The 18322-nt window shown below is 30.5% G+C and overlaps 2 protein-coding genes across 4 annotated transcripts in view; one reads left to right on the forward strand and one right to left on the reverse strand.

Moving 5' to 3' along the window:
• Positions 1-3472, reverse strand: part of bel (ATP-dependent RNA helicase bel) — a 37092-nt gene extending 33620 nt beyond the window's left edge. Inside the window, exon 1 of the mRNA XM_072539777.1 lies at positions 3132-3472. Within this exon, the coding sequence (XP_072395878.1) occupies positions 3132-3176 (45 nt within the window). The 5' untranslated portion in view covers positions 3177-3472. The remainder of the gene's footprint in view (positions 1-3131) is intronic.
• A 528-nt stretch (positions 3473-4000) lies between these two features.
• LOC140447241 (uncharacterized) overlaps positions 4001-18322 on the forward strand; it is a 36094-nt gene continuing 21772 nt past the window's right edge. Inside the window, exons 1-3 of one of the 3 annotated variants that reach the window (XM_072539778.1) lie at positions 4001-4270; positions 11707-11868; positions 14865-15166. In XM_072539778.1, the coding sequence (XP_072395879.1) occupies positions 4183-4270; positions 11707-11868; positions 14865-15124 (510 nt within the window). In that variant the 5' untranslated portion in view covers positions 4001-4182 and the 3' untranslated portion in view covers positions 15125-15166. Of the gene's footprint in view, positions 4271-11706; positions 11869-14864; positions 15167-18322 lie in introns of those variants that run through there. The other 2 variants (XM_072539779.1, XM_072539780.1) reach the window with 2 other exon arrangements.

Consider the following 18322-nt stretch of genomic DNA (forward strand, 5'->3'; position numbering starts at 1 on the left):
GTAGTTTGGAGGAGTCCAAGGCTCCATTTGGGCTGTAGCGCCATTGGAGATAGAGATAGAATAAATTGATAACAGGTTGCCAGTCAAAAAGTGCCTGCAAATGGTTTTAAATCAATTAATGGTAATTAATTTTTGAACAAAAATGTTATTTCATTCATTTATTTTTTAAATAAAATGCACTGCTCATGATATGCATGCATGTTTTTTTAAATCAAATTAAAGCTATTTTTTTAATAATATGTGATATCAGTTGTGTGAGTTTTTAAAGCATTAGATCTCCAAATCTTCTATCGTTACAGAAATATTTTTCATTGTCTCATTCCTTGTAAGTCTTATGAATGTTTGAATCATTTGCAATCTACATCTCTTTTCATTTCGTCCAACATTAAGTAAGCTGTTAATAATTTTACAAACAGGTTCTGGTCTCATAAAAATATATTTCTAGTTATGAAGGACAATTTTCACAATATTTAACCTATATTATCAGATCATTAGCCAGTATTTACTCTTATAGCAGTAATAAAGTGGAACATTACATGCGGATGGCACACATGTGAGCTACATAGTGCATCCACCAAATGTTTGGATGGTTCCTGTGTATGCCATTGCGTGTATGCACTTAAGCTAAGATGTAAATAAGTTTCAGTTCAAAGAATAAGTCTTAACTCATATATATGCATACAACACGTTAATACATTTGCATATATTCCAACAACTATAAAATCAGCATAATATATACTTATTAAATAAATTTATTTGAAAGAGTCGTTTACTAACCGCCTATTAGTACTAACAAAAATATGGATACCTACCAATAGTCATATGTTTTAGCTAACTAAGTCACAAATGCAATATATTATTTATCTCTTAAGTTTTTCATAAATATGGTATAGTCAATTCATTAAACTTGGGAATATTTTAACAGAGTCACTGTCAGAAACATACTCATTATTAACATGTCTAACCCCATGTGTACATAATATATGAATTTTGCACACAGTATCTTTGTGTTTATATGTGACAATAGTTTGGTCCGAGAAGCAAAGAGCATGCGAAAATGCTTTGGGATACACATGTTAATAGCTGAAAAAACTTACTGTTGTCAACTTATTTAATTAGAAACAGAACAACAATCATGAAGTTATATTCATTAATTTTGATTACAAACTTTTGATTTGTACATACTAATCGATAAAAGTTCAAAAATACACATTTAAAATATTTTTTTAAATATTATTTTTACTTTTAAGTTATATAATACATATATTATATAACTTATATATATATTATATATATTATATAATATTAAGTTATATATATATAACTTCCTTCCACTTCCAGTTATCAAAATTTTACAAACAGCACAAAATTAATTACTAACATACTAGACAATTGGAACTGTGTTCAGTGAACAGACTATGTCATTACATTTGCAATAGATATCAACAAATCATAAACAAAGAGCATTTTCCTGTTTTAAGAAGCATTATTCCACACCCAGGCAGTTGGAATATCGCTACTACATATATATATTTCTCTTTTAATTAAAAATAATTAACATTGCTAAAAATTACTAATGTGTAAAACACAATTTAAGAGCGTAGGCGCAAAATTTCCGGCCAATGCTTTTTAAATGCAATCATTTTTTTCGAATCCTGAGAAAACTAACAAATATTTTTGAAAAATTTAAACGCAGAATGAAAGATTACATTATTACCGAGGACCGAGGGACTTTCGGCCCTCAGTAATAATATATTCTTTCATTCTGCGTTTAAATTTTTCAAAAATACTTATTAGTTTTTTTAGGATTCGAAAAAAATGAATGCATTTAAAAAGCATTGGCCCGATATTTTGCGCCTACGCTCTTACAGTAAACTAGAAAATTCGAATGAGAATATGTCAAACACAGAAAAACTTTTAGGTTTGATGCAATTTAGGGGAGTGGTTCTGAAACTATTTTCTTGTGGAATGTTTGAAATTCAATTCACAATTTGTTTGAAATGTTATTTCAGAATTTTTTGAAAATGATTTCTGAATTCAAAATCAAAATGTCAAAAGAAAATAAATCATCAAATTTTCATAAGAAACAATCCATAAGAGAGTAAAACAAAGCCTAATTACTATTACTGATATCCATAAAACTGCCACAAAATTTACTAGTCTGGATATGAGATAACCCAAAAAAACCTATAAACAAAAATGTTATTATGGTCAGAAGACCATAGGAAGTTTGAAAGGCTAAAACAAAGAATAGTAGGTAAAGCAGAATCAAAGAAGAAAAACCAATTATAAATATTGGCAACATCATATAGACAAACTAAGTGAAAGCCTTTTGATGACTCAAGAGAATGAACTTGAACATTTTAAATTATATTTATAGATTATTCTATGCTATATTCTATGCATACCCTACCCTATTCAGCTTCTAATGTCCTAAAATGGACCTTTATGAATTTAACCTAGTTTAAAAATTTATTGTTTTATCAGTAGTTTTTGCATCAACAGAAATATTTAGTGTAAATATCTAAACAGATTAACAATATAGGTAATACCACAATTCAATTATTGCTACTGTCTATTTTAATTTTAAACAAAACTGTGACAATGACTTAACTGGTCTATATTAAGAATAATTTACAGGAAATGCTTTGAGTTGTAAAACAATATATGGCAATTTAATATAAATTTAAGTAATGCCCATAGGTTTTGTTTGTAATAATAAAATTAAAATTGTGAGCTACTAAACATTTTTTATCTACTGTTTTTAATGGATAAAAAGTAGAAATATATATTTAGTTTTTAAATTCCCCATGAATTTTACGTAACACTTATCAAATACCGTTCGAAATTAGGCAAGAAAATTTATGACTCGGGAAAGACCTTTGTTATTTTTGGCAAAAAATTAATGTCAAAATTAAAATTATTACTAGAAATTTAAAGTTCACTGACACAAGAACGTTTAGTTGTGGTAATTCCACACATTAAATTTAGTAACATCGAAATTATTTGCCAAATCCTTTGGACAGCTACGATCAATAGTCAGATCGGAAGAACCTACGACCTCCATTGTCAGGTCTTGTGGTCACAGAACGTGGTAAATGAAGCGAAATTTTTTATAAAATATTGCTTACCTGCTGCTCTAGACCTGATCCATTTTGGTTGGGTGCATTACTCATATTATAACAATTCAGGACGTGTGATAGAAGTTTTTTAATGTAAAAACTTCCAGTGTAAAATTCAGGAAAAGCGTCTTTAGTGAATCACAAAAGCCGTACATTCACACACGACACACAGTTGTGAAATGTCAGAATATCAACGACTGCGCAAGTCACACGGAATCCTGGTGGATTTGGAAATGTTTATAATTTTTTTTTGATTTATGCAGGGGAATTGTTGCGATGAAAATGAACGAAAATTTGAAGAACAAAATTTATGAAAAATATATAAGTGACATTATTTTTACGTCAAGGTGATCACTAGATGTTTTTAACTCAATAATGGTTTGCTTGCTAAGACCTGATCTTTAAATTTGTCAAAAAATTTTAAATATATTAATCTTCTTTTTCAATATCCGACTATTAGTAGAATAATCAAAAACTGCATAACCAATTAAAATATTAGATTTAAATTTCTATAAACTTATTTTCTATGATATTTAAAACGAGTGTCTATTATTCAGTATTATGGACTTCTTCTATAAAAGGTTATTTTTATATATCAAATAAGTTTTATATGCTTAATACTTAATATAATAATTTTAATGCTATTATTTGTATTATCGTAATATTAAAATACCATGATTTAAATATTCCAACTATAATTTTTAATGGTAACACTGTAACACAGTATCACCAACCTGATTAATAGCTTATAGTAAAAGTCCTTTACTTTTATAACATCATTAGATAGAAGCAGATAGCAATATAATTGACGTATATCTCTTGCAGAGTGGAATCAAATACAAAATGAAATGTCACTTGGATGCAGGAAATTGAACGGTTCTAGTTTATGTTGACATTTGTTGACAAGAACTATGTCCATAATGTTTGTTTAGAACTATTTACAGATAATATCCAAAGTAAATTGAAAATTAAAGTTAATTAGTGTAAGACACGTTACTGTGAATTCTAAGCATTCGCACATGGTAGGTGTTTCTCTGTAGTGTCAAATTATCTAGTAATAATGCAGCAAAGAAAGTGCGTTTTGTTAAATCCCAAAGCAAATATCCAAATAAAACGTAATCGAAAAAAGAAATTTACAAGAAACTCAGGTAGGGAGCACGTTAAAAGTGTCTTTTAACATCAAGATTTGCTCAATATTTAAAGCTTAGTATGGCTTCTTAAATCTAAAAGGTTTATTAACCCCTGAGCACTTACTACTGCATGTATTGGACAATTAAGTTCTGTGGGTAATTTCACGAAAGATGGGTTGTAACAGTTCATTATTTTCATTTAGCATGTAATTTCTAATAAAACACTGCCATTCTAGGTAATAGTATCCCTACATCCATTGTTCAGGTATCCTTGACCAACATTTTGAAGGGTTTTGTACTTGCTGCTAGTGTTGAGTGAAAAGTATCTATTAATAACCTTATTGTTTTCTCTAGAGTGAATACAGCTTTATTAAACTTTTATCTGTGGTTTTAGTCACATTTAGCTTTTATAAAAGATAATGGTACTCAGACAATTTTACCATCTAAGTCAACATTATAAATTATCACTAATCTTTGGATATAGGAGGTAAGTCTCTGTTATTTTGTAATTTTGAAGTTGTGAAGAATATAATTTTTACTTTATTCTTGTGACAACAGGAGTCATGATAGGACTTAAATGTTGTTAGTACTGCAAACAGTTAAAATAGAGAAAATCAATTTAATTGTATAGCAAAAGATTTCTTGTACATTAAACAATTAATTTTAACAGATGAAATAAGTAGATTCAGTAATTGTTTATTTGTGTCATCTAAGTTTTACAAGCTCATATTAAAATATACATAATATATTTAATTAATATCTAGGCTTTCATATCAGTTCCTTAGGAGAACCTAGCAAATTTAATGTAGATACTATTTTAATGGGAATTAGCCACAATTGAAGGTTAAAATAAGTTTATTGATGTTTCAATTTCCACTTCAGAATTACTTCTCAAAATACAAAATATTTTATAGTTTGAGAACAAATTCCAAATATTTAGAATAAAAATAGTGAAATAAAATAATTATTTAAAGAAAAATAACAAACATGGGACATTTATAACCTTACAACTAGTGAGAATAAATATGGACTTACATTGAAATTTGATACAATCCTTACTACAAAATAAATTTATCATACTTCACATTTCTATTTAGGGATCAGTTGGTATTCCATTATATTTATATTTTGAAATTTTCACATACTCACCTGGAATTCCTTTTTCATTCAATGTCCACCACAAAACCTGTAGAGGAGAATGAAAATGGCTTATTTTATTGATATATCTGGCCTGGTATAAATGTATATCATCTAGTTATTAAATTGATATTAAATATTAATTTTTTTATTAACGAATCCAAAGAGGTATTTCATCTGATATAATATGAATTATAGTAACATCTACAATGACTATTTAATTTAATTGAAATTACAAAATTACAGAGATTTATAATAGATAAAAAACACTTGAAGCAATTTCCTAAATTTTAACAAAATTTATTAACAAAATCGTTACAGCCATTTTATTGAAGCGAGAGAAAATTTTTCTCTATAGTAAAATTCTGAGGCGAGTGTCATAAAATTTGCATCACAAAATAGCATATTTTGATTGCTACTTCTACCAACAGTAAATTATTTCAGTTTTAAATCTATAAGTAATAAGGATATTACTTAACTAAAAACAGTTTTATGTAATTTTTAAATATTATTTTTTTTTTGTATATTTGAATAAAAATGTCCATAAGATAACCAAATTGTCCATTAAAATGAAAATATAACTAAATGTTTGTTATATATTTTGAATTTTGTCCATTGAGTATGAGTGAAAATATCTAGGTATATTTAAAATATCCATTGCACATTTAAAACGTTTCTTTGGTGTTTTTGTATTCATGTTTTATATTGTCCTTGTTTGAATGTTGATCTCTTTTCTATCCAATATTTTGTATCATAGATTGAATTTTGGTTTTTACCAAACATTCTCATTTTCCTTAATGTTTCTACCAACATTGTTACTATCTTGGTGCCAAATTGATTTAAGTCATGATTATTGCCTGTAATATCTTAAGTTCCTCTATTATATCTCAGATATTCAATTTTCTACTGTTTAATATTTATTCTTATATTGATCTTCTGCATTTTCTCATTTTAAAGATATTCCCAGTTTCTTGTTACCTCTATTTTCGCTCCAACTAGATGGAGGTCACTTCCTATATTAAAGTGGTTTAATTCTAACATTTTTGTTTCTTTGTGGTTGTAAGTATGTAATCAATTTCATTTTTCATAATCCTGTCAGGGCTAGTCTATGTCCATTTTCGTTTTGTGTTTTTTTTTGTAGGAGGTATTGATCACATGTTATTTATATTGTCTCAGGATGTTTCATTAACATTTCTTCTCTACTGTTGCCTTTGTCCTAATCCAAAGTTTAATATGCTCTTCTGTTTCCTCTCCAATCATGGCATTAAAATCTCAAATTATTGTTATTAGTTGGTATTTTACTTTATTAGTTAGTTATATGATTGTCTCATGATACAAAAGTTCAGTGTCCTTGTTAGGATGTGAAGATATCAGAGAACTGAATTCTATGCAACTTGAATATTTGGAATACAACATATGTGACTTTGTCTGATATTCTCTTGTGTGTTAAGAATCCTACATCTCTTTAGCATTCTTTTGTGACTTTTGTAAAATAGAATTCATTTAGAATAGAATTGATTTGTGTTTCCTGAATTTACTTTAATAATACTTATATCCTCCTGCTACTCATACTTTTGATAGACCACAATGTATAAACCTGGAAAATAATGTATCCTTCAAAATACCAACTGTAAATACCTATATATGTTTAATATAAGACCTCGTCATATATATGTTGAAGTAATTTGCTTAATAGAAGGGCATTGGTTCTGAAATATTGCATTGAATTTGTTAATAAATTTTGTGTAAATGAAAAAATAAGTAGCTTTCGGAGTTTTATTCATAAAAATAATTTTCATTCAGTGAAATCCATCGGGCTATTGACTGTCATTTAATAATGAACTAAGTTGTTAAAGGAATTATTTATTAATTATTAATTATTGACCTCAAAAAATGATAAAATCAAAGAGTGCTACCAAATAGTGCTAGATTTTGAGGTCAGGATAAATTTTTCCACTTTTCCACCTTTATACAAGATTTTTTGTAGAGAATTTAATTTTTTGTCGAAATGATATCTCTTAAAGTAAATTTTTTTTTTAGACAAAAGAAATACAAAATACAATATTAAAAATTCGAATTTTTGATTTTTTTTTAATATTACCATAATTTTTTTCTGAGTATATTTAGAGTATATGTATTACTTCTAAAAAAAAGACAGCTTATATATTTTTCCGTTAAAATTGTGGTTTATTAAAGTTTATACGATAAAAATTGACAGATAAAGGCATTTTAAATTGGCCATTTTTTCTATTTTGTTAACTTTTTTTTTTTTAAACGTATTATCGGGTATTTTTATGTAATAAATAATTTATTTAAGTGTAATTTAATGTTAGAAATAAACTTATTTATTTAAAGTTAGACTCTTATATGTTTAATTTAAAGTTGAACTATTTTTAAATGATATATCTATATCTACATAAATATCAGTAACAATATTTTCCTTAAGGCCTTAATTTTATCACAATTAACACCCATGCATTCTTTGCGAAACATTGAACAGCTTATTCCTAGCTTTCTGCATCCACAAGTTTTTTGACAACCTTTAGGGGAGCAGGAGGGCTAGTAGTACGAATTGGCACCAAGGCATTTTCTGATTTTTTTCCAGCCCCAATCAAGTGGACTTAAAAATATGTGTTTTCGCTGTTCAATTTGATGGTACTTCCTCGATCCATGCTCTTTAATGGCATTAGCAGTAGGAGTTAATTGAGCTAGAAAAAATTTAGCATTTTTTTATAATCTTTGAATTTTATTTTTTTTTTGATACCTTACAAACACTATTAATAGTAATTACATGTAAAGTGTTTAAGACAAAAAAATACAATAAATGAATGAAAGAAATGAACATTAATAATACAATAAGAAAAAAATACAATAAACCCCTTAAACCTAGCGCTGATGAGCAAGCGATGTCTTAAGTTCACAGCTTTTTACATTAAATATATCCACATGAGTCAGTCTATTAAATACTTCATTACAAATTTTTAACATATTGTTTATTGGTGATATGTTTCTATAGTAATTTGTAAAGAATAGATCTAGGTTAGTTATCCTTAACCTACTCTTGGGTACTCAAATAAACTCAATTAAACCACAGTTTGTGTACTTAATACTGTTAACAATCAAATATATGAACATAATGGCCTGACTGTTTCTTCTAGTGGCAAGTGACTGCAACTGAAATGAGTCTAACATTACCCTGTATGAGACCACATATGAATATTTCTTATTTTTCCTTATGTATAGAAATCTTAAAAATCGTTTTTGCACTTTTTTAGTTTCAGAGTTTGAAAATGCAGTAGGAGACCAGGTGATTGAAGAATATTCCATAATATGTGGTCTCACCAGGACATTATAGAGTTTTATAATTGTGCTTATTATGAAATTTTTGCTATTTCTACTGACAAAACCTAAAGCACGATAAGCTCTGTTAGTTATTTCATAAAAGTGTATATTGAACTTCAGGTTGATTTGGAATTTAACTCCAAAATCTTTCATAACACTCACTCTCTCAGCTCAATCATACTACTACTACTAAGGATTTCCACAGTTTTCACTGTCTTCCTTCACTCAACCGTTTTCTCCAATTTTCCCTGTCATTCCAGTCTCCATCTCGCAGGGTTCTTTTCTCCATAGCCTCGTCGATTTCATCTCTGAATGACCTTCGGGGTCTTCCTCTCTTTCTTCTTCCAATCGGGCTCCATTCTGTGATTTTGTTTATCCAGCGTCCTCTGTCCGCTCTTCTGACGTGGCCGTACCAGGATAGTCTCTTCTCCTCTATATAGTCGATTATGTCTGATTGCACTCCCATTCTCCGCTTAATCTCTGCGTTTTCAATTCTGTCTCTTTTTGTAAGTCTACAGCTTCTCCTCAGGAACTCCATTTCTACTGCTCTTATTCTACCTCTATTTCTCTTGTTTATTGTCCAGTTTTCGGACCCATATGTCAGGATACTTCTTGTCAGGGTGTTATATATTCAATATATATATATAACTCAATCATCATTAATATAATAGTCTTCAATAAAACTATTGAGTTTTCGCGTATATGAAACTGTTGCACACTTTTTAACATTAAGAGTCATTTTTGAATAGTTAAACCATTGAATAACTGATCTTAGATCATCTTGCAATTTGACTGCATCTTTCTTATTAGAGATTGTTTTAAAAAGTTTAAAATCATCGGCATATATTAAGCAGTTACAAGATTTGATAATAGCAGTAGCTTAAACTATTTGTTTGCGTACCAAACAAAGCAATTACGATGCTTTCCGCATCTGAAGCAATATCCTCTGAATTTGCATCATCTTGCAGAAATATTTCAATAGTTTTTATGAATGAAAATAGTAAAAAATACCTAATCGACTACTTGATCAACAAATTTAAAACATCTCGTATTGGCTTTGTACAGTCACAAGAAAATGCATACCTGTGTGTTAATAGGGAAGACTGCAACTTAGAAGATAAGTATATCTGCTAATATATTTTCTATATTTTCTGAGGAATATTCAAATATTTTTATTATAATGAAATATTGGGAATGGCTCATCTACATTATATAACCGTAATAACTATCATCATTATCCAGCTCTTTGCGTCCACTGCTGGACATAGGCGTCCCTCATTTTTGTCCATTGTGCTCTATCTTGAGCACTTTTCATCCAATTTCTTGACATTTTCTTGAGATCGTCAGTCAAACGAGTAGGGGGTCTGCCTCTACTTCATTTGTCTAACCTCGGCCTCCACTCAAGCAATCTCTTTGTCCACCTTTCGTTACTGATTTGGGCGACCCAGTTCCATTTCAGTGTGGCAATTCAGGAAATTACACTTTAAATTCCTGTTCTTTGTTTAAGTCTTCATTTCTAACTCGGTCACGAAGCGATATACTCAGCATTGACCTTTCCATTTTCCTCTAAGCTATTTGGAGCGTTTTAGAAGTTGTGGCTGTCAATGTCAAAGTTTCGGTACTATGGGTCATTACAGGCAACACACATTTGTCAAATGTTTTACATTTTAAAGAAATTGGTATATCGCTTCTAAAGATGTCTTTGAGTTTTCCATAGGCTGCCTATGCTTGGTTTATTCTTCTTCGTAGTTCACATGGTTGGTTGTCTCTTGTGATCTTTATTTCGTGTCCAAGGTATATGTATTTTTCCACCAGCTCTACTTCGTTGTCTCTACTAGGTTTGTCATGAATTTTGTTTTAGAGATGTTTATTTTAAGACCCACACTGGCACACACTAACTGAAGTTCATGTAGCATTGTACACATCTCCTTTTTGGAGCATTTCAAATTATCTTCTACCGTCAATGTTCATGCCTTTCTCTTTCCAGTTAAGTTTTTTTCAAGCTTATTCTAGAACTGCGATAAACAGTTTAGGCGATAAGATATCACCCTGCCGAACTCCTCTGCTGATTGGGATATGATCCGTGTTTTTATGTAGTTTTGTAAATTAACCTTGTATATTGGTAGTCAATGCGGCAATCTTGTAGTGCTTCCAGGATTTTGTCAAATTGTACTGTGTCAAAGGCTTTATGGAAATCTACAAAATCCAGAACGAGTGGTCGATTATATTCGATAGTCTTTTCTATTACCGTTTTAATGCTCTACAGATGATCATATGTTCCAAATCCGGTACGAAATCACGCTTGCTCTATTGGCTGGTAGAAATCAAGACGATTTTTTCTCAAGACGATCTTTTACTATTCTTGTAAGGAGTTTGTATAGGTGACTAAGAAGACTTTTAGGTCTGTAGTTTTCTAATTCATGAGGATCTCCTTTTTTGTACAATATCATTGCTACAACTCAGCATTGTGCCATTTGTCGGATATAAGTAGGGAGAAGCCTACTTAAGTAATAGCTATAACTTTCCAAAAATTAAATATTTATTGGCGTTATTCACACTTTTAGTAGTTTTTATGCTACATCTGTACTTTTTAACATTGGAAAGAAGAAATTTCTGAGATTTGTTTGTAAAAATCTATTATTATTGCAAGATGAAGTATGTTTAAAAAAAAGTTATAGTCAAAGTAAAAAAAATCATCGATTTTTTTGTAATATTGTTTTTTGGATGTATTTTGTTAAAAAAATAATAATAAAGAAAATAATAAAAAAAATAAAGTGGACAAATTTACCTTGATTTTAAAAACGCAAGGCTCTATTTGGTATCACTCTTCGATTTTATAATTTTTACAGATCAATTTATCATATGAAACAATAAAATTCCTTGAACGCCTTAGTTCCTTGTACCACCGTTTTTTATATAGTCAATAGCCTACATATCGTGTAATTTATAAAACATATTTTTTGTTGATATTCCAGTGTTAAAAATGCTAGCAGTGATGGAGGCATCTCAAAGTACTGCAGGTCCAAGTAATACAAATCAGGTTCCTGCTGTGACACCAGAAGAACAGGCTGCTAATGAAAAAGACTTTTTATCTTCTGGACGTACTGGAAGGCGAAATGCCCTAGCTGATATTTTAAGTAAGATTATTTTTTGATTATTTTATAAAAGCAATGCAATTGTTGCACAGATAGTTTAACAAATCACGACTTCTTGTAGACGTCCAGTATAACGGACTTTTTTTTTTCAAGGGTGATAATGAATCAGACGGTTGGTATGAAATAATACTGATACTATTTACGCAAAATATCTAAAACATTTTACGACAAAACATATATAGTAGAAGCCACAGTTAGAATGCAGTGTTGGCGTTACGGCGCGCAGCGATGCCGTTCATGTCAGCACAGTGGTAGGGGTGAGGTAGTTTGGCGAAAGACTGAGAAATCAGGACCGTACGCGCATAGGAATGGTTTTAAATATTTAAGATCGGTATTACAGAGTACTTTGGATATGGTAGAAATGCCTTCAGTAGAATTAGTCAAGTTGCAAAATGGACAAAATTTAAAGAAAATTTCCAATGTAAATGAGTTTTTGAAGTCCTAACTTGAATTCGGAACATACCATTAAGTAAAGGGATCGTTTTAGAATTATTATTGATCTTTGACGTTTGGTGCTAATATATACTCTACAAGTAATAGTTGGAGATGTAGTGGAGAAAATGTCTAGAGGAAATGGTATGCGCGTTAGCCACTTATGACCTAGTAGCTATCGGAAAATGATTCTTTACACGTTACCTCTGGAAAAATCGGGCGTCTACTAGATGTCTATTAGTTAATTTTCTTTTGATATGTCTTACATTAAATATATAATTAATAATAGCGAGAATTTCTTCTTGTGAGGCCATTTATTTTTTAAGTAAAGAAAACTTTGATTCGTAGGTATATGGCCGCTTTTTATATAAAAAAATACGAAAGCTCTATCAGTTGGATTCTACTTAATTTTTAATGTGTCATCTGCAGTTAAATAGATTCCATTTGGTTTGAATTCCTTTTTCATTTCATCTTATATAAATGAAATGTCCAAGTAATGATAAGTATCTTTGTTTTCAATAAGCCAAGAAGCATTAACAGAACGTTACTCCAGCACATTTTTTGGAGTAAAAACTCTTTTGCTTCTATGGGAAGTTTTTTAATAAATTGTATTGGTATATCGTCTGTACTGGTGAAGTGTCTTCCATGCTATTAAGTGCTTCTTCAAACTCCCCATAACTAAGAGGTGTATTGATAGGGTTGTATTCGTCGGAAATTGTAACAGGTATTGCCTCCTCCTGTTGTTTATAAGTCAGGAACTCGTTACTGTAATTTTGGCTGGATGAGAATTTTTGATAGGTATTAGCTAGTTCATTTATTATGTCCTTTCACATCCTATAACATCCTTTATTTTTCTAGACTTACAATTTGTTGGTACGTATGCTGTCCTGTTATTTTTTAACTTTTTTTTAAACCGATGATATATTTGTGCTGCTGTTAATGCTAGATATGTATTTCTTTCAGAATTCTTGTTTGCTTTTTTTACTTTTTTATGTTCTTGCTTCAGCTCATTTGTGATACATTTTTTGCATTCTGTTAATAGATCAATATTTTTGTACTTTTTGTATCGGTTCCAAATTGTTTTACTTAATTTAATAGCTGCCTCACATTGTGTATTCCCCAGGAAACTGGTATGTTTTCTTCTGAAAAGTTGAGATTTTCCTCAAAAGTGGTCACTACTATATAAATCTTTTAGATCTGTCCAATCGAGTTGGGTGAGCAACGAGCATATGGAGAGATCAATGGTGGAAGATGTTCCATGTAGCCATATTGAATCTTCTTGGAGAGCTGTCGTTTAGTAGGCATAGGTTCATACTGTTAAAAACGTTTTCTAACATATCGTATTTCCCATCGGTGTTGTTTTATTTGATCCTCATGTAATGTTATCACCATTAAAATCTCCCGTGATTATTTTCGAGGTGAGGGAATTTGTTATAGAAGATTAAGTAATTCAAATTTAATTAGAGTTTCGTCTGGTGAAACATACATGCTACAAATATTGTAACTTTTAGAGGGACCAGTACTGCTATGGCGGCTGCTTCGATATTAGTTGTGAGGTTTATATTTTGACAGGTATATTTGACTTTATATATAGAGCTAATCTTCTTTAGTTGGATCGGTTGATACAAAATCCAGTGTAACCTTTCATTTTGTGCATTGAGTTATTTTTAAAGTGCGTTTCTTGTAAAGAAATAAAATCTGGTACATACTCTGAGAGAAGAAGCTGTAGCATGGTTAAATGGGTAGAAAAAAAAATATTTTTTTACGTTTTTTCAATTTTTATATATTTTTTTAAATAGGAATCACGTTTTTTTTTATTACATTAAAAAGTAGATGTTTCAACGAAGAAACTGAGCCCTAGCAGAAGTAGGTACAAATAGAAAATTTCACCACGGAATTTTTCTTTGAAAAAAGGAGTAATTTTTGGTAAAAAACGCGAATTTCCCGGAAACTTGTGGATTTTTTTTAATTATAATAATAAAGAAACTATTAAAATATATTTTCACCAACATTCTTCATAATTAAATAACTTTTACAGAAATTTAAAATAAAAAACGAAAACATTTTCTTCATTTTCACCGGTAATTTTGAGGTTAAAAAATGGTATATAACAAAAGTTGTAAATTTTTTTATTATCTACAACTTTCGTATTTGAAATTTTTTGTTAGGATGTCATATTTCGCCAGAAATTAAAAAAAACTTTTTTCGCCCACTCAACCCTTATTCCCATTAAAATAGTAATTACTCAATTATTTTTATCACACTTTGTCTCATAATGGTATCAGAAATGAATAACTTTTATATCTTTTCTCGTATCCCCTTCTTTCAAGTGCTTGATATTAATATGTATTTACAACCATCTATATTTCTTTTTAGTTTCTTGTCTCTGCTCTTCCACTTCATCTGCTTCTCTTCATATTCCCGCTTCTTTATTTTTAAATATTTCCCTCATTAATTAACAAAATAGTCTGTCACTTCTTATAAATTCTGATTTGGTTATTAATTTAATTAATGTTTTTATTAAACCTTGTTTATTTATCGTTCAGATCCTGTTCAAATCATTGAATTAAATTCAATTTCCCAAAACAGTGTCGAAAGTAACGAAAAATCACACAAAAGTGAAGATGATGAAGAAGATAAAGAGAAAAATTCACTCGGAGTGGAAGATATTTCAAAAAAAAAGAAAAAGTCGGCCAAATTGAAAGATTCCAACAAAAGTAATGAACTGATATTTGAAACTGATGCTACTGACCTTCCCGATTCGATGATCCTGATAAACGATGAAATTTTACAAAAAACAAAATAATTTATTTTTAATATTTTATATCAATAAATTTTTCAAAAGACACTGTTACAAGCTGTTTAATTTTAGTAGTGGTACATAGAAAACTAAGCTATAATTTGAGTCTCTTTATTATTGATCTTTATTTTGTTTAATGCTACCTAATGGAGATATGTTGAGGTTTCTAACCCAAACGATCACATTATATATTTTTCCTAGGGGTATTCTGTGGCAAAATATTGGTATGTAATATAAAATCTATATCGTTTTATTAAGTTTATTAAAAAAACAATCTAATAAACTACTAACAAACATAAAAATTGAATTACCAAAATGAAAAAGAAAAGAACGAAGAATCGAAGGTAATAAATTGAAGAAAAAAGTGAAGAATTTTCATTTTATGTGCTTTTAGCAGTGGCGGCTGGTGTGGTAAAATTTTGGGTAGGCCAAGCCAGCAAATTACATAATAGCTATGTGTAATCAGTGACGGATCCAGAGGGAGGGGTCACGGAATCATGACCCCCGCCTAACTAATTTTTTAATGATTTCTCTGTTCATTTTAACTTCTGCGTTGTATATAATTTTTGCGATTTTTGATTTTTCATCTAGCAAATCGCGAACAGAAAACACTCTCTTCTGTACATCCTTAATTAAAGGACAGGAAATTACTTAAATGTTCCTTGCAACTGGAATGTTTTTTTTTAAGGATGCAGGCATATTTTTTAAATCAAAGTATCCTTCACAATTCTATACACATTTCTTATTAGAAAATAACAAACACGGCCAGCAATATAGTCTGTTTTTCGTAATACTTCCAGAAAACCATTTGTAGACATCATACCAAGAGCAATTAAAAGTACGCACCTTTTTCCCATCTTTTTGGTCAATACGCAATGTTGGAGTAGGCCTTTCATTCATAATAATTTTTTTCTATCATTTTTATGTATCAGTTATAAAACAATCTCACATATATAAGTTGCATACAATCAGGAGATATAGAAATCATGCAAATGAGATTTTTTTCTTCGAATTTTACGAATTTTTTAAAATTTATTTGGGCAACCGTGCACTTATTTGCAATTGTGTTGTTTGTTTAAAAATATGTTACAATTATAGATTATGTTACATATTTTTTTATCATAATTTAAAAGAAAATTTATATTACAATTCGATAATTACGTTACAAGTGACAATGATGGTCGGTGTAGGCCCGATCGTCTGGTGCCTAAACAGCAAGCATAAACACGACAATATAAATCGTTGTCTGGCAAGCTGCGTAACTTCAAACGCTATTTGTACGGGGATCTTATGTGAGCTGGGTCGGCCAGTTCCGATCGGGCCTATTAATGATATTTAAAATGCCTGAATACGATTCAATGCTTTCTTTGGTAATATAATAACATAGTTGTTTTAACGGACACTAATGTATTGAGTGATTTAGTACATTTAAAAGTTATTTACATGCATTAACATAATTTTTGAATATATGTTTTTCAATTTTAAAGCTCTTAAAATTATTGGGTAGGCCCGGCCTATCCTGCCTACTCCCAAAAGCCGCCACTGGCTTTTAGTATCGTATATTGCCCTCTCGTGCTTGAATAACTACAGCAATTCGTCTAGACATACTTCGAATTAGGTTATTGCCGAAGTTTTAATGGAATTCTTTTATTCGTTAAACAACTTTTTACAGTATATCTGGAGGATGAGAACGATTCAGTCGCTTCTTAATAATATAATCTTGGTGAATGCTCCAGACATAAGAATTTTGATTTAAAAATATCTGCCGAATAACAAATAGATCAATTTTCCTTCTAGCTAAATACTATCCCAAAACATTAATAAGCAGGCCAGAAGTTCGCACTTCCACATCAATAGCTGGAGCAAATCTCTCCATTTCCTAACTTTGGGGCGTCCTTCAGATGATTATTTTCTCTCGGGGGATATAATTCCATGTTTTTTAGGTATATTGCGGAATACTCATCCAGATTCTTATGGCATGCCACAGGTCTTCTAAGTTTGCTGGAGGACGAGGCAATCGATTTAGGTTTCGACCTACCATATCCCACACATGTTCGATGGGTGACAAATGAGCTGATCTTGATGGCTACTCCATGGTCTCTATACCATATTCTTGTACGATACTTCACCAATATATCGTTGAGCTGTCAGAGTGCCGTTAATAAGAACTAGAGTTGATCTGCTTCCTAAACATATATCATCTCACACCATAATACTTGGTTGTCTTGCGGTATGACGTTCAACAGCCAAATCTATATTTAGGTTTCGACCTACCATATCCCACACATGTTCGATGAGTGACAAATCATCTGATCTTGATGGCCACTCCATGGTCTCTACACCATATTCTTGTACGATACTTCACCAATATATAGTCGAGCTGTCAGAGTGCCGTTAATAAGGACTAGAGTTGATCTGCTTCCTAAACATATATCATCTCACACCATATTTGGTTGTCTTGCGGTATGACGTTCAACAGCCAAGTCCATATTTCGCCTCTCACCTCGAAAACATCTTACCCTTATGAGCCCATCAAAGCCATCCAAACAAAACCTAGATTCATCATTGAAGCAGACAAAATTGCATTAGCCATTCCAGTTTTGTTAGCTCTACATCATTCTAAGCGTCGAGCCCTACGCTGTGGTATCAAAGATAACACCAAAAGTGGACGGTAAGCTCTCAGTCCCATTCCAAGTAATATTTGATTAACTGTTCTTCATTAAACTACCCTTCCTGTAGCTGCAACTAAATCATCTCTTACTTGATGTACACTGTCCTGTCTATTTTTAAGAGCAAGAAGTCTAAGATGGCGCAAATCACGGCCTTGTAATATTCTAGCACGTCCAGATCCTCCACGACGCTGATAAGTCTTATCATTGGACTCAAAATTCCCGATAAAAACGACAACAAAATACCTTGAAATACAGTAAAAAGTTTTAATCAAACAATAACATGACCTTAAAATATGAACATTCATAGTAAATATATTAATACTTTGATATTCTCACAAACAAAAAATTCACAATTCACAAACAAAAAATAATACCAATCGCACAGAATGAATGTTCATAACCAAAAGTCCTTATTTATTCTTCAAATACAGTGGTACCTCGACATACGAGTGTAATTCGTTCCGTAATCTTTCTCGTATGTTAAATTGCTCGTATGTCAAAGCAATTTTCCCCATTGAAATTAACTGAAATG

Source organism: Diabrotica undecimpunctata, chromosome 8, assembly GCF_040954645.1.
Source record: "Diabrotica undecimpunctata isolate CICGRU chromosome 8, icDiaUnde3, whole genome shotgun sequence".
NCBI classification, from domain to species: domain Eukaryota; kingdom Metazoa; phylum Arthropoda; class Insecta; order Coleoptera; family Chrysomelidae; genus Diabrotica; species Diabrotica undecimpunctata.